The sequence below is a fragment of the Loxodonta africana genome, chromosome 25 (genome assembly GCF_030014295.1).
Source record: "Loxodonta africana isolate mLoxAfr1 chromosome 25, mLoxAfr1.hap2, whole genome shotgun sequence".
Classification (NCBI taxonomy): domain Eukaryota; kingdom Metazoa; phylum Chordata; class Mammalia; order Proboscidea; family Elephantidae; genus Loxodonta; species Loxodonta africana.
In genome coordinates this window covers 26,750,971-26,778,720 of record NC_087366.1, presented here as the reverse complement: position 1 = coordinate 26,778,720, position 27,750 = coordinate 26,750,971, and the positions used below count along the sequence as shown (strand labels likewise).

Sequence of the window (27,750 nt, the reverse complement as noted above, 5' to 3'; positions counted from 1 at the left end):
GAGAACTTTACAGAGGCTTGCAACATACCAACAAGTTGGAAGGGGATAAAACACCTTCAACAATCAACAACCCCAAGAACCAGGCTGAGGAAAAAATTCTAACCTGCACGGGCAGACTGGAAGCTGGTTGGGAGCTGGCTGAGGAGGACAACTGGAGAGAGCAAGTTAAGTACAAGCTTGGGTTCTTGTGTCCCTCTGTTTAAAAGTTCTTCTAGCAATTCATTTGAAGGTAAATGTATTTTGAGTTACGGGCTACAGAGAGAAGATAACTCTGAGAGCAGGAAGAAGGAGACAGAAATGAAAATTAGAGGATAAGATTATTGTTAAGGACTCCAGGTAGCTAGGGGTGTGCGTTTGCTAGTAAGTGTGCATTTGAGAGAATTTGGCTCAGGCTCACGTGTACCTCTTTTAGTATCAGAGAGGGGAGTGGCTATTGAAGAAGAAGAAGAAGAAGAAAGGAAACCTGAGCTCTCTGGGAGGAAATTTATAGGAACCAAGAGAAATCAACATCATTCTGCAAGTACTAAAATAGAGCAAGAAGAGAGGTTAAGGGAGCACCTTGAGGTGAAGAGAAACCCACAGAGTAGGGGATCCCCGAAACCACACTGGCAGAGGAGGATCCAAGGCAGGTAGTGAGAAGAGACACTCTCTGGGGCTGCTTGAGAAAGTTTGGTCTGTGGACAAAACAGTTTCCCTGGTGACTATAGATCCGTTGCTAGCTGCCTCTTTCTCTTCTCCCCATCATTTCAGTGTGGTACCCAGAAGTTGACTTCTGATTCTGTAAAAGCTGCTGGGAGGAGGTATGATGAGCTTAAAGGTCCTGAGAATAAGCCTGGTGATTCTGGCTGGCTGGACATTCAGTCCTGCCAACTCTAAGCTGGACTGGACACACAAGAAATCCTTGGCCCAGAGGGGGCACCTGAACCAGGTGCTGTTGGAAGGGGAACGTTGTTGGCTGGGGGCCAAGGTTCAAAGACCCAGAGCTGCTCCCCAGCATCACCTCTTTGGGGTCTACCCCAGCAGGACTGGGAACTACCTGAGACCCTATCTTGGGGGTGAGCAGGGAACCCACAGTGCAGGGCGCAGTAAGGCAGACACTGAGGAAAAGGTGGAGAGCCATGTTCTCCGAGACCTGACAGGAAATCCAGCAGGAAATCCAGCTGCCCCGTGGGTAGGGGGTGGTCCAATTGGGCAATCGGAGCTGCTGGGAGATGATGACACTTATCTTGGCAATCGAGGACTCAAGGAGTCTGTAGGTGAGGCTGGGACTCAGGAAAGCACAGCCACTGCTGACACCGTTATCACCACTTTCACACGCCTGAAGGAACCCAAACTGGACACCTTCTGGAAGGGCCGAGCCAAGACTAGGCTTCATCGGCTAGTGGTGAAGAGGCAGGCAGAGGGCGGGCAAGGAGACTCTGACATCTCTCCTCAGCATCTCCACCCTTGGCCTAAGCCTCCCCTTATGCATGGGGTCAGAAACAGAGCATTGGAGGACAGCATCCGCAACAGTAGAGATGACCCTCACTGGGAAGGAGAGACCTTTCACCCCCAAGGAGGACTGCCTGTCTTGTATTTCTCAGGGAGGCTGGAGCGGCTGCTGCTGCGTCCAGAAGTGCTGGCTGAGATTCCCCGGGAGGCATTCACAGTGGAAGCCTGGGTTAAACCAGAGGGAGGACAGAACAACCCAGCCATCATAGCAGGTAATAACCCATTCCTGGGCTTTCTGTGGTCTTCAGGGTATGGCTGGCTCCATTTCTGACTGGGCTAGACATAGGGGGCAAGTAGGGAAAGGGAACAGAGCAGGGAAACCAGTACGGACTGGCCAGGGGGCAAGGGGCAACGGCCTTTATTCATCTGCAAGGCAGGATTCCAGACCCCATTGAAAATAAACCCACTGCCCTCGAGTCGATTCCAACTCAGAGGGGCCATTGAAAATAATGCCTCTGTAATCATTTAATCATAACAGCAGTTGTCCTTCGTATTGATCTCATATAGCTCTGCAGGCTGTGTGTGCACCTAGAAGAACTTCAGCTCAACCCCTGGCCGTTTTTTAAATGGGATGACCTCTTTGGTTCTTTGTCAGTGAGAAAAGGTGTCCTACTCCATTTCTCATAGTCCTGAACGAGATACCCAGGCACCTTTCAAAACAGATGGGAGCCCAAGGAATTGGACAGTGAGTCCTGCCTAGCTTGGTCCTGGCAGTGAGGGCATAAGGCTGCCAGGTACACAGCCATCAAATTCTGACTGGCCCCCTTTGCTCCGAGCAACCCTGGAACTTGGCAGAAAGGTACTATCTGATCCAAGTCCTGGGGTTCCCTTTACTTTGTTCCAATAATTATGTGTCCAGCATAAGGGCTTTATGGAAAAGGTAGGCACACGTGGCCAGGATCCTGGGCTTCTAGTCTTGGCTGTTGTAAGAGAGACCTAAAAATGCAACCTTGTATAACTCATTGGTTTTCACCAGAGGCACCTGTCTGGGAACATTACCCATATTTGTTTTCCCCTATACCCAGATCTTGGCATTTGTGGTGAAGAAAAGAGTGGGGTTAGGAGTAATTGTCTTTCTTAACTTTACTGGGGGAGTTGGTTCAAGCAGGGGGTGGGTGATTAGACTTGATATTTCATTATTTAATATCTCATTACCTTATTGGATTTCCTATGACTCAACCCAAAGCTAGGCACATAGTAGAGCCATTTTAATCTTGCTAATTTGTATCATTTGCAACACCCTTTGATGCTGGCCAGTCTCATTACATTGATGCGGAAACTGAGGCAACAAGAAGTTTGCCAGAGGCAGGCTAGGAATAGAACTCTGGAGCTCCGAATTGCTTGACCACTCCCCAAATTAAAAACTTCAGGTTGCTGGATGCCTGTGAATAGATTTCAGACCAATGGGAAAGAAATCTGGACTGAGGGATCCTCTTCCAATGGGGCATTGCTGGAACATCCCTTCTGGACACTCTGTCTCCCCCTCTTTGGCTGTGATTTTTCCTTTGGAAGCTGGGATTCCCAGACACTGAGCACTCTAGAGTCTTCTGGTTTTGCTTTATTTTATTTTTGGTGGGAGAGGGGATAAGGGGAGGGAAGAGATAAGGGGCTGGGCTGTAAGATAGGTGGGGGACAAAGAAAGAGTGCAAGGAAATCCTTATTCTGGAGCCAAATGGTTGAAATAATGAGATGATTATCTGATCGGAGTTGGCAGCTTCACAGTTTTTCCCAGATGACATCTTCTTACTGTCTAATCTCACTTCCTAGTACCCATCTGCCAGGGAAACTGTGTGCTTTCAGTCTAGACTGAGCCTTGCAACTCTGCTTACCCCTCCAGTTGCAGTAGCAACATGGGGACCCAAAATCAGCTCCCTGAATGTACAGAATTAGAGAAGGGCCCAGTGGGAATACATATAGGAGGGTTTAAGAGACTATACTGCGTTGAGTTACTAAAGCCCAATCCTGGGGGAGACAGTTTCAGGGCAGTGAAGGTACCTGACCTCTGTTCTGTCCCTTCCAAGTCCTCCTGTCTCAGGCTCTGCATGGAGGAAAGTAGCATCATGGTTTGGTTCTAGTTACAGCACTCCCTCCCTTACCCACCTGTCCACCGCCATCAAACACCCCATCAACCTTGCCACAAAATACACACTCAGATCCTTCCCCAAAATGCCTATCTGAACTCTATTAACCTTAGGCCTGCAAAATTGGGCAGAAAACCTTAAAAAAAAAAAAACTCTTCATTGTGTTTTAGGTGAAAGTTTACACAGCAAATTAGATTCCCATTCAACAATTCATACACAAACTGTTCCGTGACGTGGGTTGCTTCCCCCACCACACACGCAGTGTGTCAGCAATCTCCCCATCTCCCCATTTCCACCCTGCCTTCCCCATTTCTGTCCCTCCAGTTTTCCTGCCCATCCTTGCCTTCTCATCTTTGCTTCTAGACAAATGTTGCCCATTTGGTCTCTTATAGTTGATTGTTCTAAGGAGAACATTCCTCACAAGTTTTATTGTTTATTTTACATTGTTATTTGGCTGACAGATGACCTCCGGGAATGCCTTCAGCTCTAGATTTAAAGGGTGTCTCAGGGTGATAGTCTTGGGGGTTGCTCCAGCCTCTATCAGTCCAGTAAGTCTAGTCTCTTTTATGAATTTGAGTTCTGTTCTACATTTTTCTCCCATTCTAACCAGGACCTTCTATTGTGTCTCTGGTCAGAGCCAGCAGCGGTAGCAGGCACCATCTAGTTCTTCTGGGTCTGAGGCTGTGGTTCCTGAGGGCTATTTAATCCTGTGAATGAATTGCTTCCTTGAGCCTTTGATTTCCTTCTCTCTCCTTTGCTCCAGACGGGAAGAGACCAATCATTGTATCTTAGATGGCCACTCACAAGCTTTTAAGCCCCCAGATGCTGCTCACCAAACTAGGATGTACAACATTCTTTTTATGAGCTGTGTTATGCCAATTGACTTATATGTCCCCCGAGACTATGGTCCTTAGCCTTCAAGCCCAGTAGCTCAGTCCCACATGATGTTTGGATATGTCTAAGAAGTAGTGATAACTGTGCCACCTACGTGCTCTATTATATATATGAATATATATGCAGCACACACAAATATATATATATGTACTTCCTTTTTAGGCCCACTGCAGGAAGGATGAGAGATAGGGGCCCACCAGGACAGGGAATACCCAGGGCTGCCTCTTCTCCACCTTCCATCCTGTTTCTTTCTTCAGCATTATGCACACTAGCAAATATTCAGTGCAGACTTAGGGTGAAAGTCTAGGAAAGGTGGAGTTTGGGAATGAGACCTTCATTCTTTAGGATTCTGGCAGCCGGGCTCTTGAGGGCTCAGGCATCCTTGTCTGAGTGCAAGTGCTTAGCTACTTACAGTTACCTGTGGACCCGACGGCTGAGACCAGGAGGTTGAAGCTCTTCTGGAGTAAAGGTCTCTGATTTGTACTAACTTACTTCTATCAGCAAATCAGCCAGACTTCCCTCTCTTACCCTCCCGTTGGCTCTTATTTGGCTACTACCTGTTCTTAGGATTGTTGGCCTTCACTTATGCAGGATGACTATGATAGAAGCATTTTCCTTGGAGCTAAACAGCTATCGTAGTTCTGCTACTCCAGAGGGTTAATCCATGGTGCTGCAAAACTTGGCTCGCACATTCTTTCCAACAGTTCTCAAACCTTACCTTCTGCCTACTTAATGTAAACTGTTTCCAGGTTCTTAATCTGCCCAACTTGGGGAATTTTATTTTCAACAGGGATATCAAGCAATCCAACTACACCAGCCCTTGTACCAGAACCCCCCATGAGACGTGGTGCCATAGGGAATACTTCCCACACAGGGCACTAGGTGGCAGTGTTGCTTCATGCACAGGGAAGTAGGCGCACCTTTGGAAGCCACGTAGTTGGAAATAATGTCTGATATTGGAGGGCTGTCCCTGCCCTGGCCTCTGGGCTGTATTTAGTCATCCCCGTCCCAGAGTTTTCTTGGTATTCATCCCTCAGGGTTAGCTTCATACAAGACTTTTTTGGAAGGCCTGTGTGAAAAAGGCTCAAGTGGCATTTTTATGGTTGTAGCAACTTGTAGCAAACTAGTAAAGAAAACAAAATCAGCTAGAGTTAACTACTTCCCCCACGGTGGGGACCACAGCTCAAATTTCCAAATTCTTCCAGAATAGGAAGCTGGACTACAGAGTGGATTGCCCGATACTTTCATTTAGGTCTGAGGACAACGTAGGCCTCAGAACCTTCAGGTGCTGAGACTCCGGCTGTAAGGGGGGATGATGTGTCCGGCCCCAGCAAGTTAGCCCTTCTGAGGTTGCCTAATTCCTGTAGCTGTGAAGTAGGCAACTGAGGCCTGGATACAACCATATGCAACTGCTCTGATTTTTCTGCGTCCTCCATAAAGTGGCTACTCAGGGGCCTGCCAATTTAGGGATATGTGGACACCTAGGAGTAGCCCGAGGTCAGGGGACCATTTGGACAGGCCACTGGAAATGCGTAGTGGACGTAAGCCAACTTCTGTCCCATCCTGGTGTGAAAGCTATGGTGCCCAACCCTTAAACCATCCTGTTCCTTTCCCTTCCTTCTCAACTTCCTTTCCTCTCCTTCAACCTCAACACACACAAAACAAAAAATTTAATAGGTTCTTCCTCACCCATAATTGATTTCAAATGTTCCCTGAAGCTGCCCAGCTGAGTAACCACCTGCAGCTCCAAGCTGCAGGAGACTGAGTCACTAAGTCCATGGCAGAATTAGAGCCCGAGCCCAGGTTTCTTCATTCAACAAATATTTATTGAGTGCCTTGCCATGTATAGCATGCAAGGCACTGTGGGGAATACAAAGATGTCTAAGAAGCTGCCCCTGACTTGAAGAAGAGCTTTCCTTCTCTGGGGACCGATGTTTTAGAGCTTATCACAATGTTGCAGGAGGAAGGGCATGAACTTGGGAGTCAGACAGACCTGCCTAGAATCAGATGCCATCTCTGACAGTTATTAGTGCTGCGATCTTTGGAAATTCATTGAACTTCCCTGAGCTTTGGTTTCCTCAAATTGAAAAATGAGATAATGTCTTGCAGAGTTGTTATGATGTTTAAACAAGTCATGTATGTAAAATACCCGGCACAGGGCTTGACACGTGGTAGGCATTAACAATGGGAAACAGTTATTACTAAGAGCAGTGTATTAACCTACTCAACTTTGGTTTTAACCCACTAACCTGTAATTTCTCCTGAGATGGGATATTAACTTTAAGTTCTTAGGAATTTAGTTTGTTAATCTGTAGAACAAGAATGGTAGTAAATAGGCTTCCCCCCGCCGCAAGGTGTTCTAAAGAAGATTGAGAACATTGTAGAATCAGAGGCTTGAAAGGGTTTTTGCTTTTTTTTTTCTTTCTAATGATCCGTTCTTTTTAGCTTAGGCAGTGCTATTTCTAAAGAATTTGCAGTGGTACTAAGGGTTTTTGGGGGCCACAAACTCTTTTGAGGATCTGATGAGATCTATGACCACACCCAAGAAAAATGTATAAATGCACATAATATACAATGTTTGGAGCTTTCTGGATTTCCTGATGGCCAAGGTCTGCTGACCTTAGGTTTAAAACCTTTTGTTTAGGGCATATTGATAGCTTTTCTGTTGTGAATGGTGTCTGTCTTAGTTATCCAGTGCTGCTATAACAGAAATACCACAAATGGATGGTTTTAACAAACAGAAATTTATTCTATCATAGTTTAGGAGCCTAGAAGTCTGAATTCAGGACGCCAGCTCGAGGGGAAGGTGTTTTCTCTCTGTTGGCTCTGGAGGAAGGTCCTTGTCAGCAATTTTGCCCTGGGTCTAGGAGTTTCCCAGCACAGGAACCCTGGGTCCAAAGGACACGCTCCACTCCTGGCTCTTCCTTCTTGGTGGTAGGAGGCCCCTTCTCTGCTTGCTTGCTTAATCTCTTTTATATCTCAAAAGGTATTGACTCAAGATACAACCTAATTGTATAGATTGTGTTCTACCTCATTAACATAATTGCCTGTAATCCTGACTCATTAACATTATAGAGATTAGGATTTACAACAAATAGTATAATTACATCAGATCACAAAATGGAGAACAACCACACAATACTGGGACTCATGGCCTAGCCAAGCTGATACATATTTTGGTGGGACACTATTCAATCCATGACAGCATCTAAGTTATGAGATGTCACAAGATGCTGTGATTACACCTCTCTGTGCCTGGCAATATCCCCTTCTCCCAATAAGGAATCTATGAACTTAAAGAGAAGAGTATCACTCATATGGAATATACTCACTGAAGAAAGATTCACATAAACAGATAGACATATAAACATAGATGTAAAGAGAATTTAAAAGGTGGGTCGTGTGTTCTATCCCCCTTTTATGCAGTAGGACTCAATGATAGACAAGAAGCCAAGTCCATACCTTTCTCAGAGTTTCTCTGAAGATGAACTCTTCATGACCCTCCTCCTCAGGTGCCTCCTCTTATAGTGTTTTGCACTCTCAGGATTGCCTGAGGAATTACCTCTTCCTACCACATTATAACTCTGCTTCCCAATCGGGATCAAGATGGGCAGCTAAGTAGTGGCAAATCCACCCTCAGCATGGAAGCACCGTGGATGTAAGGGCCTGTGGGTGATCTCTGGGTAAGTGTGCTTACTGAGACAAGGTTGAGTGGCTTAGTCACTTAGTACTGCTGGAACACAAATAAAAATGGGTGGCTTTAAAGACCAAAGCTTAATTTTCTCACAATTCTGGAGGCTAGAAGTCCAAATCCTGGTCTCAACCATGTTGATTCCTTCCTTTCCGGTAGCCCTGAGCATGTCTTAGTTCCTTGGCTTGTAGGCAATCCTCGCATGGCATCTGTTTTCCCCCGTATGTGTGTCTGTGTTTATTCTAGTCTTTTGATAACTCAGAAGTGATTAGGTTTAGTATCTACCTCCATACTCTTGTTACCTCATCAACGTAACAAAAAAAAAAAACCCTATTTCCAAACAGGGTCACATTTACAGGTACAAGGGCCAGGAATTCAACACGTATTTTTGGGAGGACACAAATCAATCCATAACAATGAGATATTTATTTAAGAATGAACAAGGTATATGCCCTGACCGAGGTAAGCTAGCATCTGCCATACAGGAGAGTTTTTATCATGTGGCTATATGGCCCTCCAGAAAGAGGTGATGTGGAGGGAGAGTGTAAGATGTCTGATTTCAGACTTAAAACACACTGCCATTGTGACTCTGAGTTTCACACTCCTTTGCTGTGCCCCTCTCCTCTCTATGGAATCTTCCCTGATCCCCCTTTGTGAATATGCTCTCTACTTTTCTGCTTCCATAGCACTTCGTATGTGGTTTCCTAGGGTACATATTCCTGCCTTATTAGTTGTGTATATGTTTTGTTTCTATCCACTTTAAGTTCCTCAGGAGCCAAATCCATGTCTGATTCACTTTTGTAATCCCAAAATATTTAGCATGGTGTTACCAATTACCAGTTGCCATCAAGTCACCTCTGACCCCACACGTGTCAGAGTAGAATTGTGCTCCATGGGGTTTTCAGTGACTGTTTTTTTTGGAAGTAGATCACCAGGCTTTTCTTCTGAGGTGCCTCTGGGTGAACCTGAACTTTCAACCTTTTGGTGTGCAGTCATGTACTTAACTGCACACTCAGAAACTCTAGCACAGTGTTGGACTTTGAGTTATATTTGTTGAACAGATGAAGTAGAAATATAGATTGCTGGATGCCCATTTGGGATAAGAAAGACAGTGAGGGGAACTTACTGAAATTCTTCGTGGGAACCAGGGCAGCAGCTTTCAAATTTTGCTTTTGCGGCCTTACAGAGGTGTCTTAGGGGCTTCTGAGGGGAAATGTTGGGGCACAGGGCTCTTACCCTTAACGGGAGAAGCCCGGTTCTTCTACGTCTATATGAAGAAAAGGCTTGCTGTTTGGTGCCCTCGGGTCAGTTCCGACTCATAGCGACCCTAGATACAACAGAATGAAACATTGCCCGGTCCTGTGCCATCCTCACAATCATTGCTACGTTTGACAGCATTGTTACAGCCACTGTGCCAATTCATCTCATGGAGTGTCTTCCTCTTTTTCACTGACCCTCTACTTTACCAAGCATGATGTCCTCCGGGGACTGGTCTCTCTTAATAAAATGTCCAAAGTATGTAAGATGAAATCTTGCCATCCTTCTAAGGAGCATTTTGGTTGTACTTCTTCCAAGACAGATTTGTTTATTCTTCTGGGAGCCCATGTTTTATTCAATATTCTTTGCCAGCACCATAATTCAAATGCATCAGTTCTTCATTGGTCTTCCTTATTCACTGTCCAGCTTTCACATGCAGATGAGGTGATTGAAAATACCATGGCTTGGGTCAGATGGACCTTAGTCTTCAGAGTGACATGTTTGCTTTTTAACACTATAAAGAGGCCTTTTGCAGCATGTTTCTCTGATTCAATATGTTGTTTGATGTCTTTTTAAATAATTTTTCATCATTTGATTTCTTGACTGCTGCTTCCATGGGCATTGATTGTGGATCCAAGTAAAATGAAATCCTTGACAACTTCAGTCTTTTCTCCATTTATCATGATGTTGTTTATTGGTCCAGTTGTGAGGATTTTTGGTTTCTTTTGTTGAGGTGTAATCCATACTGAAGGCTGTGGTCTTTAATTTTCATCAGTAAGTACTTCAAGTTCTCTTCACTTTCAGTAAGCAAGGTTGTGTCATTTGCATATTGCAGGTTTTTGATGAGTCTTTCTCTAAGCCTGATGCCATGTTCTTCTTTTTTTTTTTAATTTTTATTGTACTTTAAGTGAAAATTTACAAATCAAGTCAATCTCTCATACAAAAATTTATATACGCCTTTTTATATACTCCTAGTTGCTGTCCTCCTAATGAGACAGTACACTCCTTCCCTCCACTCTCTATTTTCATGTCCATTTGGCCAGCTTCTGACTCCCTCTGACATCTCATCTCCCCTCCAGACAGGAGCTGCCCACATAGCCTCATGTGTCTACTTGAGCCAAGAAGCTCACTCTTCACCAGTACAATTTTCTATCCCATAGTCCAGTCCAATCCCTGTCTGAAGAGTTGGCTTTGGGAATGGCTCCTATTTTGGGTTAATGGAAGGTCTGGGGACCATGATCCCAAGGGTCCTTCTAGTCTCAGTCAGACCACTAAGTCTAGTCTTTTTACCAGAATTTGAGGTCTGCATCCCACTGCTGTCCTGCTCCCTCAGGGGTTCTCTGTTGTGTTCCCTGTCAGGGCAGTCATCGGTTACAGCTGGGCACCATCTAGTTCTTCTGGTCTCAGGCTGTTGTAGTCTCTAGTTTATGTGGCCCATTCTGTCTCTTGGGCTCATAATTACATCGTGTCTTTGGTGTTCTTCATCCCATGTTCTTCTTTATATAGCCCAGCTTCTCAGATTATTTGCTTAGCATACAGATTGAATAAGTATGGTGAAAGGATATAACCCTGTGGCATATCTTTCCTGATTTTAAACCAGAAGAAAGGGCTTAATTACATTTTTAAAATATGTTTAAGCCCTACAACTATACAGCAAAGGTCACGCACTATCGCCTATGGGCCACACCTGGCCTGAAGCCTGTTTTTGTAAATAAAGTTTTATTGGGGCACAGCCACACCCACTCAATTATATATTGCCTATGGCTGATTCCATGCTAAATGGCAGAGTTGAGTAGTTGCAACAGAGACAGCATAGCCCATAAAACATAAAATATTTACTGTCTGGCCCTTTGCAGAAAAAATTTGCTGACCCCTGCTCCACAGCATTACTTCTCAAACTTGAATTTGCATATTAATCACCCGGGGCTCCTCTTAAAATGCCGTGGCTGCTGTGGAAATACACCTCTCAGTGGATGCCATGAGAACATGCCTCATAGACATCCAACTACTAAGGGTTTCATTGACCAAGAATTCCAGCTGCTGGGCTGTGAAATCCGTCACCGCTTTTGTACTGAAGCCACATGTCCCTTGGGCTGCTCCCAGCCATGGGAATACATATCATAGTGGATGCCATGAGAACATGCCTCAGAGACCTCCAACTACTGAGGGTTTCATTGACCAAGGATTCCAGCATCTGGGCTGTGAAATCCATGACAGCATTTGTACTGAGTCCACATGTCCTTTTGGGGTGCTACCTTTAGAGATAAAGGCAGACCAGTTCCTTGGAGACACAGGACTCCTCTGATGGCTGACTTTGACTCAAGAACTCTCAAAGGCCTCGCACAACGTTCTTTGGACTGCACAGCAGTCTAGGATGTTTTCACTCTATCTTTTTTCCTTCTCTCCTTCCCTCAATGTCAGATTTGCATTATGGTCTGATTGCTGTCCCTGCCTTTTCAGGCTCCTTATTTTCTCTCACAGGTGTCTCCCCTGATAAAGTCTTTGTACATATAATCCTATCTTGGCTTCTGCATTTTGGAGGACCAGACTGACGTAAATGCAGATTCTGGTCCTGTAGGTCTGGAACAGCCTGAGAGTCTGCATTTCTAACAGGCTCCTGGAGACCCTGGGTGGTACAAGTGGTTAGTGCCCTGAGCTGCTAAGTGAAAGGGTGGATGTTTGAGTCTACCCAGAGGCAAATCAGAAGAAAGGCCTGATGATCTACATTTAAAAAATCAGCCATTGAAAACCCTACATAGCACACAGTTGAAACACCTGGTGTCTCCAAGAGTCTGAGTCAGCTCAACGGCAATTTTTTTTTTTTTTTTTAAATAGGCTCCTGGGTGATACTGATGTTTTTAGTATGTGGACTATGATTTGAGCAGTAAGGCTCTAGACTCATAAGTCTAGAGCAGGGGTCCTCAAACTTTTTCTGTAAGGAAACAAATAGTAAATAGTTTAGGCTTTATAGGCCATAAAATCTCTGTTGCTATCATTCAATTCCGTTGTTATAGCGTGAAAACAACCATAGACAATATGTAAACAAATTGACAAGTTGTGTCCCAATAAAACTTTATATACAAAAACAAGTTGTGGGCCAGATTTGGCTCACGGACCATAGTTTTCTGAGCCCTGGAATAGAGGGTTCTTCCTGCATGCCACGGTTTTTTGACAGCCCTCTTTTACTTTGCTTCCCAGTTCTGCACTATTCATAATAGTCCCAATAAAAGAGACTGGTCCCTAAAAACGTGTGAAGTTGTTCAAGTTAAAACAAAACTTAGCAGAGATTTCCTACAGGAAACAAATCATGCTAACTTCTTAGTATGAGTATTTCAGGTGGTTTATATTTATCTCTTTGCTTTTCAAAAAATAGCTTTATTGAGATATAATTTAAAACCATAAAGTTCACCTGTTTAAAAACCATAACTAATCATTTTTGCTGTATTTACAGAGTTGTGGAACCATCTAATTTTAAAACATTTTCATCATTCTCAAAAGAAATCTCATAACCATTATCAGTCACTTCCCATTTCTCCCTCTTTTTCATCCACCCACCACAATCTTAAGAAAACATTAATTTCCTTCCTATCTATAGATTTACCTATTCTGGACATTTCATGTAAGTAGGATCATAGAATATGTGGCGTTTTGTGTTTTGCTTCTTTCACTTGAGGATCATCTGTGTTGTAGCATGTATCAACACTCCGTTCCTTTTTATTGCCAAATAATATTCTGTGAATATACCACATTTTACTTATCCATTCATGAGTTTATGGACATTTGGGTTGTTTCCACTTTTTTGTCTCTTACGAATAATTCTACTATGAGTATTTGTGCACAGGTTTTTACGTGGATGGCATATGTTTTCACTTCTCTTGGGTAGATACATACAAATGGAATTGCTCGGCCATATGGTACTGCTATGTTTAACATTTTGAGGAACTTCCAAACTGTTTCCAAAGTGGCTGCACCATTTTACAAACTCCAGCAACATGTGAGGTTCGGTTTTATATTTCTGGCCCCCTAAAATTAAATGGGCTCCTGATAAGCAGGATTTGCCACTGCTTACATCTGATAGAATCTCTGTGATCTTCTTAGAGAACGGTGCCATTGTCTTGCACAATCAGAAGAGATACCTGGGCCTCTGATGTTGATGTTCTTCCTGGTAGTGATGGTTGCTCTCACCAAGCTCCTCCAATATCTTCTCAAGGGTATCCTGCTTGAATGCACTTTTGGCCTGAGCTGCACTACTTTCCACTCAGTTAACGCCTAAGTGATGTGCATTCAAGAAATACTCAGACCTTCAGAAGTCACAGTGCATTGGATTCTGATGTAACAACACCTTCAGAAAGAAAAGGAGAGAAACAGAGGGAAGGGGGGGGGAAGCCCATGTAACTCTCTTATAATGACATAAACTTTCTCCTGGATTCCAGGTTTCCTGGATTTCTCTGGGTCTCGCCCCAGCTGTGTATGGTGTTGCCATCTCTCTGTGGCCAACACTGTTCAGGGTCTAGTGCCTGACTCACAAGGGTTAGATACATCACTTTGGAGTTACCTGGTTGTCTGGTGTGAGTGTAGGGTAAGAAGAATCACTTCCAGGTTGCAGCATCAGAGGGCGTTTCCTTTGAGCATGGCCGCGTGGTCATCCTACTTGTCAGACATTCAGTGCCTGACATTTTTTATTCCCCTTTCTCTCCTCATTCCTTGACCTTCAGTTACTATAAAAGACACACAGTCTCAAGGAACAATGCAGTGGAGTGAGGTTTTGACTCAGGTGGCACCATCAGCTGCTCATGCTTTCATCTTCCGTTAACTGTGTGTTCTCTCCAGTCCTCAGGATGGTGACGGGGGGTGGGGGGTGGATAGTTCTTTGACAAAGCAAAGGGTGTCAGGTTGGAAACCTTCATGAGTGACAGAGGCAGGGCTGGAAGGTAGGGATTACCTTTGGCAGCCCAAATAAATTCAGCCATCTGCCTGTCACCAGCAACACTTCACCTTCTACTTCCTCCTTTGTGCATTTCTTTAGTCTTCCTCTGAGGCTGGTCATCTGATTCATTCAGAATGTGGGCCAGGAGGTTTGGCTCCTTCTCTTTCCTATCGTAGGCCATGCCTTGGTGAGGCCAAATAAACAGAAGAGAAGGCAACACCTTCACTTGGATTCAGAGCTTGTATACCCTGAACATCCCTTAGCTTCAGTTCCTTGTGTCAAAAACAAGTACATAAATTCCATGCTGTTGTCCTCAAGTCCATGGAATTCGGTTGCTCTGGGGGCTCATCAAATCCATTTCTGCTCACATCATTCACCCTAGGATCCGAGAATCTTCCAGAAAGCATATCTCGATGCCAAGTTTATATAAAAAAAATAACACCATCTTTTCCTCCTCACGCTCACTACCTGCCTTAAAACAATTCCACTGTTTGAATTTTTTTTTAAATGAGAACATCCAGGAAATAAAACTCAGAGGGCAACAAAAACATCCCAATTCCCATCATGAGTCAGAAGTGAATGGAGAAAAGTGATTCAGATCGATAGAAAGAAAAACCTGCAGGCAGCTTTCCCCCTCTGCTGAGGAACAGCAGCCCAACGCCACCATACCTCCTCAAATCATCGTGCTTATCTTATCACGCAAACCACAGCCCTTCAGCCACTGGGCGTTGTTATGCTGTTTACCTAATTCCACAGTCACAGGACCTGCAGAGTGTATTGACGCTCAGGAAATTTCATACTGCTTGTTCTCCTAGATTATGAAAAATGTTTGAAATGACATTTAAAAAATAACCCAGAAGATTGCTGTTTTCTGGGGTGGGGAGCATGGGCAAAAGTAGACATAAGGAACATTTCAGTAGGTATGGCTGTTAGTTGCTGTTGAGTCAGCTCAACTCCTGGTGACTCCATGCACTACGGAAAGCACCACCGCCATGACCAGTTGTAGATCAGACTGTCGTGACTCATAGGGTTTTCATTGGCTGCTTTGCAGAACCGGATTGTCAGGTCTTTCCTCCTACTACATCTTAGTCTGGAAGCTCTGCTGAAACCTGTTCAGTGTCATAGCAACATGCAAGCTTCCTCTGACAGACAGGTGGTGGCCATGTATGATATACATTGGCTGGGAACAGAACCCAGCCTCCCATATGGAAGGTGAGAATTCTACCACTGAGCCACTGATGTTCTCTCGGTACATATTAAACTCTTGTTATTTATTTCCCTATGTGGGAAAAAATACAGTTGCTCAAATATACTGAGTTTTTTTTTTTTTTTTTGCCAGTAAGTCCACTTATATTTAATGTAGGCTGTACCTCCAAGGAAACTTCCTTTCAACTGGTTGGCTACTCACAGCAGATCCCATCATGGAGGTGATCACATTAAATCAAATCTCATCACGGAAGTGATTACATCATCATACAACTGCCTAACTATATCATAACTTTGAAACCACTGAGATTCATGGCCCAGCCAAATTGATACACAACCTTAATTATCACGGTTAGTAACTCTCTCCACCTGTGGGGAAGTGAATGGTGCAGAAGGTTTGGGAGCTTTTGTTTTTTATTAGATGAAGCATTTTTCTTTGTCAGAGAAAAGGAAGTTGTTAGAGTGGCATGTGATATGTTTCAATTGGGAGGATGCTATTGGGAGTGCTGCTAACTACCCCTTGTGGATTCTCTCCATTAGTAAGTTATTTGTTCCAACCTTAGGCAAGAAAGTGGTCTTGATACATTGGGAATGTGGAGAAGCATAAGACGGGAATGTGAAGAAGCATAAGACAGGATTGCTGGCTCTCAAGGAACTTATAATACAGTTGAAGAGATAAGTCTATATATGTCAAAATGATAGTGATAATGTTGTTGTTAGCTGCCATCAAGCTGTGCACGTAACTCCATGCACATCAGAATTGGATCATTGTGATCCATAAGGTCTTCATTGGCTGATTTTTTGGAAATAGAGATCACCAGGCCTTTCTTCCCAGTCTGTCTCAGTCCAGAAGCTCTGCTGAAAAATGTTCAGCATCATAGCAACAGGCAAGTCTCTACTGACAGATGAGAGCCTCCACTGGGAAATGAGAGGTACAATGAATAATAATACTGAGTGTTCCTTATGTGCTAAGCACTGTTCTCATGGTATTACATGCATGAGTTAACTTAATCGTCCCTCAAAATCTATAAATTAGGTACTATTGTCATCTCCATTTTAGGAAGGAGGAAAACGAGATGCAGAGAACTGCTCAGTTTGGCTCGAGGTTGTAGAACTATGAAGTGGTAGATATAGTGAATCTAGCTTCACAGTCGGCTCTTTTAACGAGAACAGAATTAACCACCTTTTTGGTTCTCAGTTGAATGCCGGTCTGACTACCCTTGGTCATTTGTGGGTCTGGATCAAGGCCTTGGAGAGTCTGGGGAACATGAAGATGGGGCAGGGTTCTGCTGGGAGATCCGCAGGAGGCCCTGAAGGTGTTGGCCACTCTCTGAAAGGCACACTAGAACTCTGGGTTTGCCATTGGGGTACCTCTTTCTGGTCTCTGAATACCTTTTTCAGCCAGAAAATAGATAACCATCCCAAGCAGTAGGTGATGAGTGCTTAACAAATGGTATGGACTATGGGTATGAAGAAAGCCATTTTGGTTTTTGCTGGGATGGCCAAGGAGAGAATCCTTAGGAAGGAGGCTCCTGCTGCTTCATCCCCCCAGGGGAGGGGTTTATTTCAGGTCAGTGGCAGTACTGGACCTGGTCCTGAGCATGCTTCATGGTGACCCAAGCCCTTTGCTTTCTAGGATTTTCCAAGTAGTACAAAATTTCTTTAAGTAATCTCTGGGCACAAAGGACATATAGAAATGGAAATGGTCAATTTACTATTCTCCTTTTAGTTATTTTCATCCTTATCATTATTGTTCCAATATTCTAACATCACCATTAGAATTTTCTAACAAATCTGATCAGGTCACTGTCTACTATGCCTTACCTTTCTCCACCTACCACCCTTCAGTGGTTTATGATTTATCATCCAGAGTGTAAAGTCAAGACTAGTTAACTCATATTCAACATCCTTTGTGACTGATTTCAGTCAATATATCAGGTTTCATTTCTTCTGCTACCCTACATACAGTATATAATTATTAGTTTATTCAACAAATACTTATTGAGTGTCTAATATGTGCTAATTATGGCGTTAGCAAAGAATATTAAATATACCATGGACTGCCAGAAGAATGAACAAGTCTGTCCTGGAAGAAGTACAACTAGAGTACTCCTTGGAAGTGGGGGTGGCAGGACTTCATCTTGTGTACTTTGGACATGTTATCAGAAGGGACCAGTCCCTGGAGAAGGACATCATGCTTGGTAAGGTAGAGGGTCAGGAAAAAGAGGAAGATGCTCAACGAGATGAATTGACACAGTGGCTGCAACAATGGGCTCAAACAGCAATAATTGTGAAGATGGTGCTGGGCTTGGTAGTGTTTTGTTCTGTGCATAGATAGGGTCACCATGAGTTGGAACTGATTCGGTATCACCTAACAACAACAATATGTGCTAGGCTCTATTCTAGGCACCAGAGACACAACAACAAAGACAAAATAGCCAGAATTAATAACATCTTACATATTTGAGTGTTTACTATAGTCAGGCTTTACTTATATTAACTTATTTAATCCTTATAACAATCCGATAAAGTAGATATTAACAAGAGTTCCATTTTACAGCTAAGGAAGCTGAGACTCAGACAGGTTGTTTATTAGGTAAATACAGAAATACAAAAACTTTTTCCTATAAATTTATGCTTATGAAAATAAAAATATTTTATACAATTTGATCCATGTATTATATATTATTTTAGAACTTTGTTTTCTAATAAATAAGCTGTGAACATTTCCTATGTCCCTGGACATTCTTATAAAATGTGATTTTTTTTTTTGCTGTGAACCTCGATATATATTTTTTAATTGTGCTTTAGGTGAAAGTTTACAGTCCAAATTAGTTTCTCATTAAAAAATTTATAGTTCAATTATTTTGTGACATTGGTTCCAATTCCCACAATGTGTCAGCACTCTCACCCTTTCCCTTTACAACCCAGGTTCCCCATGTCCATTTGTCTAGTTTTCCTGTCCCTTCCCGCCTTCTTGTCTTCGCTTTTGGGCAGGGGTTGCCGATTTGGTCTTATTTACTTGTTTGAACTAAGAAGCCCATTCCTCACATGCGTTATTGTTTTATAGGCAAGTCTAATCTTTGGCTGAAAGTTGGACTTTGGGAGTGGCTTCAGTTCTGAGTCAGCAGGGAGTCTAGGGCCCATAGTCTTGGGGGTTCTTCCAGCCTCTGGCAGACCAGCAAGTCTGGTCTTTTTTTGTGAATTTGAATTTTGTTCTACATTTTTTCTCCTTCTCTGTCTGGGCCCTTCTGTTGTGATCCTGGTCAGAGATTGTGGTAGCTGGGCACCATCTAGTTCTGGGCTCAGGATGGTGGAGCTGTGGTTCATGTGATCCTTAAGTCCTTTGGACTAATATTTTCTTTGTGTCTTTGGTTTTCTTCATTCACCTTTGACCCAGATGGGATGAGACCAATAGATGCATCTTAGGTGGTTGCTCACAAGCTTTTAAGACCCCAGACACTACTCATAAAAATGTGATTTTTTTAATGGCAGGATAGTATTTCTTTGGATGGACTGTACTGTTGGATGTTTAGGTTTCCTCTAATGTTCTGCTGTTATAAATGCTGTTGTGAACATCCTTATTCATCCTTGTGAACATACTTCTTAGACTGTTTTCCTACAATGATTCCTAGAAGTGAAATTATAGGGTTAGAAAATGTGAACGTTGTTGGGAAATCATTGCCAAATTGTTCTACAGAATGGTTTACCAATTTTTAGTCTTTCAACAGTGCATGAGTGCGCCTATTTCTCCACAATGTCACCATGTCTGGAACAGCTTCATCTTTGCCAGGCTGATAGACAAAACTTTTCATCTTGTATGAATTTGCATTTCTTTGAGGCTGGACATGTAAAATTTTTATTTCTTCTTTTTTGACTTTCTTCATTCATATCTTTATACCTCCTATGCCTCTTTTTTCTATAGCTGCTGTCTAGTATTATTGTAGGAGTCCTGCTGGTCTCAATGGCTAAGTGCTTGACTGAGGTTCAAACCTACCCAGAAACTCCATTAGAGGAAGACCTGGTAATCTACTCCCATAAAGATTACCTAGGAAATCCTACGGTGGCAGTTCTGCTCGGATACACGGAGTCGCTATGGGTCAAAATCAACTCAATAGCCCCTAACAACAACAACTACATTATTGCATGGGTGATAAGTGAGCAGAGAAAGTCACAAACGTGGTCACTAGCTAAACGTGTCTATGCTATATGTGTATGCTTGCGTCTGTATGTGTGTGGGTGTTCGTGTCTGTCTGTCTGTAGTAAGTGAGGTGAAGATGGGAGTGGAGGAGACTTGCCTGCTGCTATTAGTTTTATTTAAGCCACCAGATGAGTCTCTGTCCCTTACTCACTGCCAGCAAAGGCCTGTCCTCACAGACACAGATTTTGTTCTGCTCTGATTCAGATTCTTGCTACTCAGAGTGTGGTCTGAGGACCTGCAGCATTGATATCACTTGGAAGCTTCTTAGACACTCAGGATTTAGGGCAACAGTGAGGACTTACTGAATCAGAATCTGCAGCTGTTCAGATCCCTGGGTTGTTTATATGCATGGTAAAATGTGAGAAGATCTCATCCAAAGTTGGTCTTTTGGAAGGTTTGTGTGTACTTTCATCCTGACCTCCAGGCAGGCACTACCGGTTACAGAGGAGTACAGCAGGTGGTGATGCTTTTGATTTAAAACCCCTTCTGCTGACCCTCTCTCCAACAAAAAGTAATAATAATCATTCTAAGAGTAAAAAAAAAAAAAAAAAAAAGCAAAGAGTAGCCAACATTTATTGACACTTTGTGCCAGGAACTGTGCTAACTTTCTCTGGATGCCATATGTGGTCCACCTCTTCTGAGGCTGTAGACCCCTTTAGATTCTTATCCCCTATGTCACCATTCCATGGCACGCTGCCCTCTCAGGCAATCACAAAGCAAATCCTCTTCTCTCCCTGTAAATCTGCCTCATTGACTCTCAACCTAAGCATGGGTGGCCTATGGGAAGCTAGAGACACCGCCATCCTGCTTTCTGTCATCTTTGTTCATGAAGGGAGCATGACTAAAATGAAAAGTGGACTGTAAGGAGAGATTGAAAAATTTGTCAAAAAGATGCTAGTGAAACGGTTTCCAGGAAGTTTTCTCACTCTGTGCTGTAATTCCTAAAATTTTGACTCATAGATAAAAGTTGACTCTAATCCTGTCTTGCAGGAAAGCTATCTAGACAGCTGAAACACCCCTCCCTGGGCTGCTTTTTTCAGTCTTTCCCACTCTTCCCGCTGACATGTGCCTGCTTGTTGCCAGGTTTGCATGGCCTTTGATGGATGGCCTCTCGCCTTCATCTTTTTGGTCCTTTGTGTGTTCCCCTGTGCTCTCACTGGGAGGTCAGGGCATTGGGTAAGTAGTTCTGCAGAAGGCAGCAGATACATGTATGGGGAGCCATGGGCATAATAACATCCTGAGAAAGGAGCTTGCCTTGTATCAGGTTGATTTATGGCAATGACCTAACCTTGTCCTGCTTTCCACTCATTTTCCTCATAAAAACATCCTGATACCACATAGCATGTTTTTTTAGTTAACACAGCTGATGACACTGTGTGTGACTCCTCTGTTTTGTTGAATACAACCTCACCTTCCTGGAAGCTGATGGGGCTTCTTGGAGAAGCAGGACTCTCACTCCTGACCTTAATCTCCCCAGGAGTGCTGAGAAGAACTCTGCCTTGGGGGTTTCCTGGAAGCAAATTTCCATGGTCATGTCTGAGCCAAGAGCAGCATTTGTGCTTGGAACTCACCCTCATCTTCTGCCACCTCGGCCTGTGCTTAAATGATCTTCTCTTCGAGATTCTGCCATAGATAGATGTTTCCTTGAGGGTGGGGATTTGCCCACGAAAAGCTCTCAATAAGTCTTACCATCTGTGCGGCAATGCAACAGTGTAGGATCCAGAAGGAAACAGCTTAGTATTTGATGACTGGTGAAAAGCACATCTAACATCAAAGGAAAGTCAAAGCACCTGTAGTTGCAAGGAGCTGCTGGTCTCTCTTGGATCATACCTTTAAGTCAGATGTAATTGCAGGATTATTGGGGGCCCCTGAGACTGGTAGGAAATGCTCCTTCTCTGGGCCAAGACTCTCATGACTCAGTCTGACATCCAGAGTACAGTGGGTGCAATGCAGGAACTAAGAACAATCTTTTCTTCCTTGGCTCTGTGGCAAACTCACAGATGTCAAAGACATGCGCCTGTCACTAAGAAGCTTTCAAGTTGTTTGGGTTACTACTACTGCTAATATAACAGCAATACAACAAGTCTCAGCAATTTGCCACAGAAAAGGGAGATGACTTTGAGTAGGGTGGCCAAAGAAGACTTCATGGACAAGGCAAAACTTAAGCTGATTTTCAAAGGGCATACCTATAGAGCAATATGATATAATTTGTGTGGTTGGGAATGTACTGGGAATGTTGGTGTTAGAAAAATGATATGTTGACTAGAGAGGAAGATTTTGTTTGGGGAAGTATAAGGAAATAGGGACTCAGTGCATCTTTCTCAGCCTTGAGTCCACATAAATGCTCCAACAGGGGTATTTTTGGCTTTTCCATTTATTTGAACACTCTGAAATAAGTCTGCATACTGTTCCTGGAACACATATACTCCTTCACTTTGTGGAAGAAGAGGGTATAAGAGTCGACTTTTTTCCTTTTGTCATTACTGTAAAATAAGAATGCCAAGGAGAGTTGGATTCCTGACCTGAGAGCTTTCAGGAGATTCATTTTTTTTTTTCCACTTTTTATTGACCTTTAAAACTCCTAGTGTAGGGTGGTGCTTTAGCCCTCATTATGCACCTATAGTTGCAAGGAAAATGCTGGTTGCAAGTATGCTGGCATAATGATGCCAGGAGCAGTGTTGAAGCATAACTCTCTGTGTCTGGTTTGTGGTCAGGGGACTCCGTTCCATCAAAACCAACTGACAGAAGATTTCAGTAGGGGAGAGGGGGGATTTTTGCTGGAGAGGGAGGTAAGAGATCAGAGCAGTATGACTGGAACTGTTGAGAGGTGTGGGCAGCTCCTATCTGGTTCCATTTGGGTTATATTCTCTTCAGACACAGATTTCTACTCTGCCAGTTAAATACCTAGTGGGGAAACCAAGAGAAAGATGGATGCTGCTGGCTTGGAAGCAAGTTGTCAGTTGCACGCTCTTCACATTAGCTTCTCTCCTACCTTTTCCAACCTTCAGTTACACTCCTGGCTTTCTAATAACAAATCCTCCTTAACCTCAGAGTCCCCTACACTTGATGATGAGTGTATGTGTCACAGGAAATCCTGTGAGGCCACCCAGACATTTTACCTAATGTTCAGCAAGCCAACCTGTCAATTTAAGGACTGGCCACAAAAGAGATATTAATACATGTGTTAGCTAGTCTTTGCCTTTTCCAAACTATTTCCAGGTGTGGGTGTTCATCTGTACTTTTTTTTTTTGAGAGTCAGATCCCAGTTGCCCTCAAGTAGTGGTCTGTGAATGTATTGATAACACCACCACACTCCCCAGCTTATATTTTTCTGTTTGCCCCAAAACAACAAAGTAGCAATTTATTTGTTTTTAGTATTTGAAATATTTTAGTGTAGTGGAAACAACATGGGCTTTTCAGTTGAATAGATCTGGTTTTAATCCCTGTCTCTGGCACCTGCTCATACATTTGTGGTAAGGTTTAAAAAAAAAAAAAAAAAAAAAAAACCCAAACCCGTCACCATCAAGTCAATTCCAACTTATAGCGATCCTATAGGACAGAGAAGAGTGGCAGGTAGATTCTAATTGCTGGCCTTTTGGTTAGCAACCATAGCTCATCATAGCTCTTAACCACTGTGCCACCAGGGCTCCTAAGGGTGCCATATGTTCAGTGCCTGGAATATAGTGGACATTTAATAAAAGGTAGTTCAAGTCTTTCCTTCTCCTTGGCATAAGCAGCAGGTCTCCTGAGTGCAGAGAAATAATCCAAGAAATTGAAAGAAGCAGGAATACCCCTCTACAGGGGCCATATTTTTAAATTTCTCCATTAAACAGTTGTTTATAACTTTGTAGATGTGATATTTGCTGCTGTATTAGAATTTTTCATAATCACCCAGGGAGCCTATATCCCTAGTTTGAGAGAAGACCTTTCTCCTTGAGGGTACTTGACTCTATTAATTCTAAATACTGACAATTAATAATAGAGAACTGAATGCAAATTATTTTTACTGAAGACTCATATGAGTATATTGCTCTATTAAGATATCCATGGTCTTGGTTTCAGGGGACATCTAGGTCAATTGGCATAACAAAGTGTATTAATAAGACGTTCTGCATCCCACTTTGGTGAGTGGCATCTGGGGTCTTAAAAGCTAGCAAGTGGCCATCTAAGATGCATCAATTGGTCTCAACCCACCTGGAGCAAAGCAGAATGAAGAACACCAAGGACACATGGAAAATCTGAGCCCAAGAAGCAGAAAGGGCCACATAAGCCAGAGACTCCATCAGCCTGAGACGGGAAGGATTAGGTGGTAACTGGCTACCACCAATGACTGCCCTGAGAGGGAACACAAAATAGAATCCCTGATAGAGCTGGAGAAAAGTGGGATGCAGACCTCAAATTGTAGTAAAAAGATCAGACTTAATGGTCTGACTGAGACTGGAGGAACCCCAGAGGTCATAGTCCCCTGACTCTGTTAACCCAAAACTAAAATCATTCCTGAAGTCAACTCTCCAGACAAAGATTTGACTGGACTATAAGCCATAAAATGATACTGGTAAGGAGTGTGCTTCTTAGCTCAAGTAGACACATGAGACTATGTGGGCAGCTCCTGTCTTAAGGTGAGATAAGGCAGAGGGGGATAGGAGCTAGCTGAATGGGAACGGGAAATACAGGGTGGAGAGGAGGAGTGAGCTGTCTCATTGTAGGGACAGCAACTAGGGTCACATAACAATGTGTGTACAAGATTATTATGTACGAGAAACTGACTTGAATTGTAAACTTTCACTTAAAACACAATTAAAAAACAAAAGATAGCCATGGTCTCTAAATACAAGTTTTGTAGTTAAGAGTGTAAATTTATTGAAGAAGGTATACTCTCTCAATTTAACTTCTTTTCTCACGAAACTTAGATTAAATACAAGGCAAAGTATCTGCACAATTTTAAATTTTATAAACATTGACATATAATGGAAGCCAGTTGCAAGCAAGAGATGAAAGAATGGTTCTTAAAGTTTTCAGACAATACTGTCCAAATGTTTGGCTTCAGCAACATCCCAATCTTTTGAGTTACATCATTTGATCTGATTTTTCTAACCCAGGGGCTATCATAGTTCAGTTTGGTGTTGAGTGATTTCATAAATCATATTCATAATCTGGTCCCTCTGACCTTCCCAAGAATGTGGCTTTGATGAGTAAACAATAGAATGTGTTTGCTTCTGTCACATGTACATCCAAAGTTATAAAATCTCAATGTTGCACAAGCTCAGAGTTTCTCCACATACATTGTGTTGGCTTAGATGGCATTGGTTTTTGTCAGCCTTTGTTCTGTTAGACTGAGAAGAGTAGTCTCCTAGATGTGGAAATTGCATTATTTTTCTTTTGAAACAGAGTCCCTCCAGCTCTTGCTTATTGGAATCAAGGATGCAAGACTGGGGGGCCCTGTTGAGAGCATGTGGGTTAGCTGTGCAGGCTGCTCTGTGATCTCGGTTTGCAGTTGAAGGGTGCCGAAGCAGAGACCTGGGATGGACAGGTTCTATTTCACAGGTACAGTTGGTTGCCTGGTGCTCAGGTGGACATCTTAAGGCTTAAAGCCCAGTGAGGGGGCAACATTTACCCCTTTCAAATTATAAAATAATCAGGCCACCAGCAAAGCAGCCACATCTACTCTAGTAGTCAGAAGGAGAAGGAGACACTTGGCAGCTTGCATCTGCTTTCCCTTTTTAGTCGTTACAGGGCTGGAGCTTGCTTACACTGGCTCATGAAGCTGATTGCACACATTTCTTCCCAATTCCATGTTCAGTAACGTCATATTGGTAACTTGAAATTGACCATTGTGGAAGTATGTCCGCCACAGAAATTGGCAAATGCTACAAGTCTCTTTCAGGGTGCTGATTGTTAAAAATGATGGACTTTCCACATCTAGGAGATTTTTCTTCCTTAGACTAGCAGAGCAAAGGCTGACAAAAACCAATGCCATCTGAGCCAACATAATATACATGGAGAAACTCTGAGCTTGTGCAATATTGAGATTCTATAATTTTGAATGTACATGTGATAAATGCAAACATGTTTTAGCTGTTGTTTACTCATCAGAGCCACATTCTTGGGAGGAACAGAGGGCCAGATCATGAATATGATAAATGAAATCACTCAATACCAAACTGAACTGTGATATTGACCAGGATACCACTGGTTTTTAGTCTAATTTGCTCTTCTCTTTTATACCTGTCATTAAACTGCTTATTATCATAACACTTAAAAGACTCGTTGCTGTCAAGCTGACTTCAACTCACAGCAATCCCATGTGTGTCAGAGCACAGCTGTGCTCCATAGGATTTTCAGTGGCTGATTTTTCAGAAGTAGATCACCAGGACGCTCTTCTAAGGCACCTCTGGGTGAACTCAAATCTCCAACCTTTTGGTTAGCATCTAAGAGTGTTAACTATTTGCAACATCCAGTGAGTCCATCATCATAGTTCATACTTATTGGTCACTTTATACGTTAGGCTGTGTACTAAGATCTTCTTACATATGTTCTTTTATTTAATTTTCACAACAACCTGATGAGGTAGGCTGTGATCTCAGCTTATGGTAGACGGGTGCTGAAGAGTACTCCTGGGATGGACAAATTTTATTTTACAAGTAAGTTTGCAAATGAGGAAACTGAGGCTCAGTAAGGTGATGCAACTTTTCTGAGGTCACATAGCCTGTGAGTGGTGGAGTGAGAAGTGAAACTTTGGCTGACTCAGGTTTGTAATCTCTGCCCCAGCATTGGTGTGGTAGAAAACTGTCCTGGCTCACAATCATGACACCTTCGTTCTAGTACACTCTTTGTACCCATCCTGACACCTGACCTCTTTGAGCCTCAGTGTCTTCATCTGTGAAACGAGGCTATTGGTAATTACCCTGCCCAGCTCACAGGATAGTTTTATAGCTTAAGATGAGATTGCGTTGAAAAGTTCAACCGCTATACAAATGGTAGATATCACTATATGCTCACAAAGTGAAGGAAAAGATATTCACAAAAATGACACCACCTCCCAGTTTAGAAGATTCAGCTTAAGTGGGTATTTTATGTAAATACAGTCAAAAGGACCTCTGGAAACACCTGTAAATACTTCTAGATGAACTGCCAGAACCTCTGATCTGGCAAATGTCTGAACTTGTCTCTTTGGCTTTGGGTTCACTTAGCCTTCCAGAAGATCCCTGTGGCACAATGTTTAAAGCACTCAGCTGCTAACCAAAAGATCAGTGATTCGAACCCACCAGCCATTTCACGGTAGAAAAGAACTGGCAATCTGCTCTCGTAAAGATCACAGCATAGGAAACCCTATTGGGCAGTTCTACTCTGTCTTATAGGGTGGCTATGAGTTAGAGTTGACCTGACAGCCCACAACAACAACAGCCTTCATAGACAGTCTGACTAGTAACTAGGGTTGCCCTGGTTTCATGGGGAAGATTTGGAGAGCGGATACCTTCATGGAACCAAATTAACATGACAGGTCAGCTCTAGAATGTTGACCACTAATGACATTAGGGAGAATGTCTGCAATATTATGTCCATGTTTTAATAAAGATATTCTTTTATTATACATTTCTGTTTATACTTCAGTGTAGTTTTTACTACAATGTACATATTTCATTGTAGTTTTTTACTTAAGGTTTATCTTTTGCACTATGCTGAACTCTTCGTTGGCGTCAATCATCTGATCACTATAGAATCCTCAGCAGCAGCTCAGATTGGCAGCTAGTATTGCTTCATAGATACCTACTGAACAACTACATGGGTGAACTGACTACCTGGAACCCTTGTGGTAATCATATACCTCTTGTGCCACAGTTGTCCATCTAAAAGTTTAAAGAGTTTTGTTTGTTTTTACTATGTTTTAATTGCAGTTGAACCTAGTTTGACAGAGTAAGGGTCAACCACAGGATGTTTCATGCTATAATTACTGTGTGCTCTCAGGATATCAGAGGTATTTGTCAGCAGTAGGAAGACCTCC

General features: G+C 43.0%; 1 protein-coding gene across 1 annotated transcript in view; it reads left to right on the top strand.

The window, feature by feature from the left end:
- The first annotated feature begins 298 nt into the window (after positions 1-298).
- Positions 299-27,750, top strand: part of PAPPA2 (pappalysin 2) — a 341,782-nt gene continuing 314,330 nt past the window's right edge. Inside the window, exon 1 of the mRNA XM_003410880.4 lies at positions 299-1,703. Within this exon, the coding sequence (XP_003410928.2) occupies positions 803-1,703 (901 nt within the window). The 5' untranslated portion in view covers positions 299-802. The remainder of the gene's footprint in view (positions 1,704-27,750) is intronic.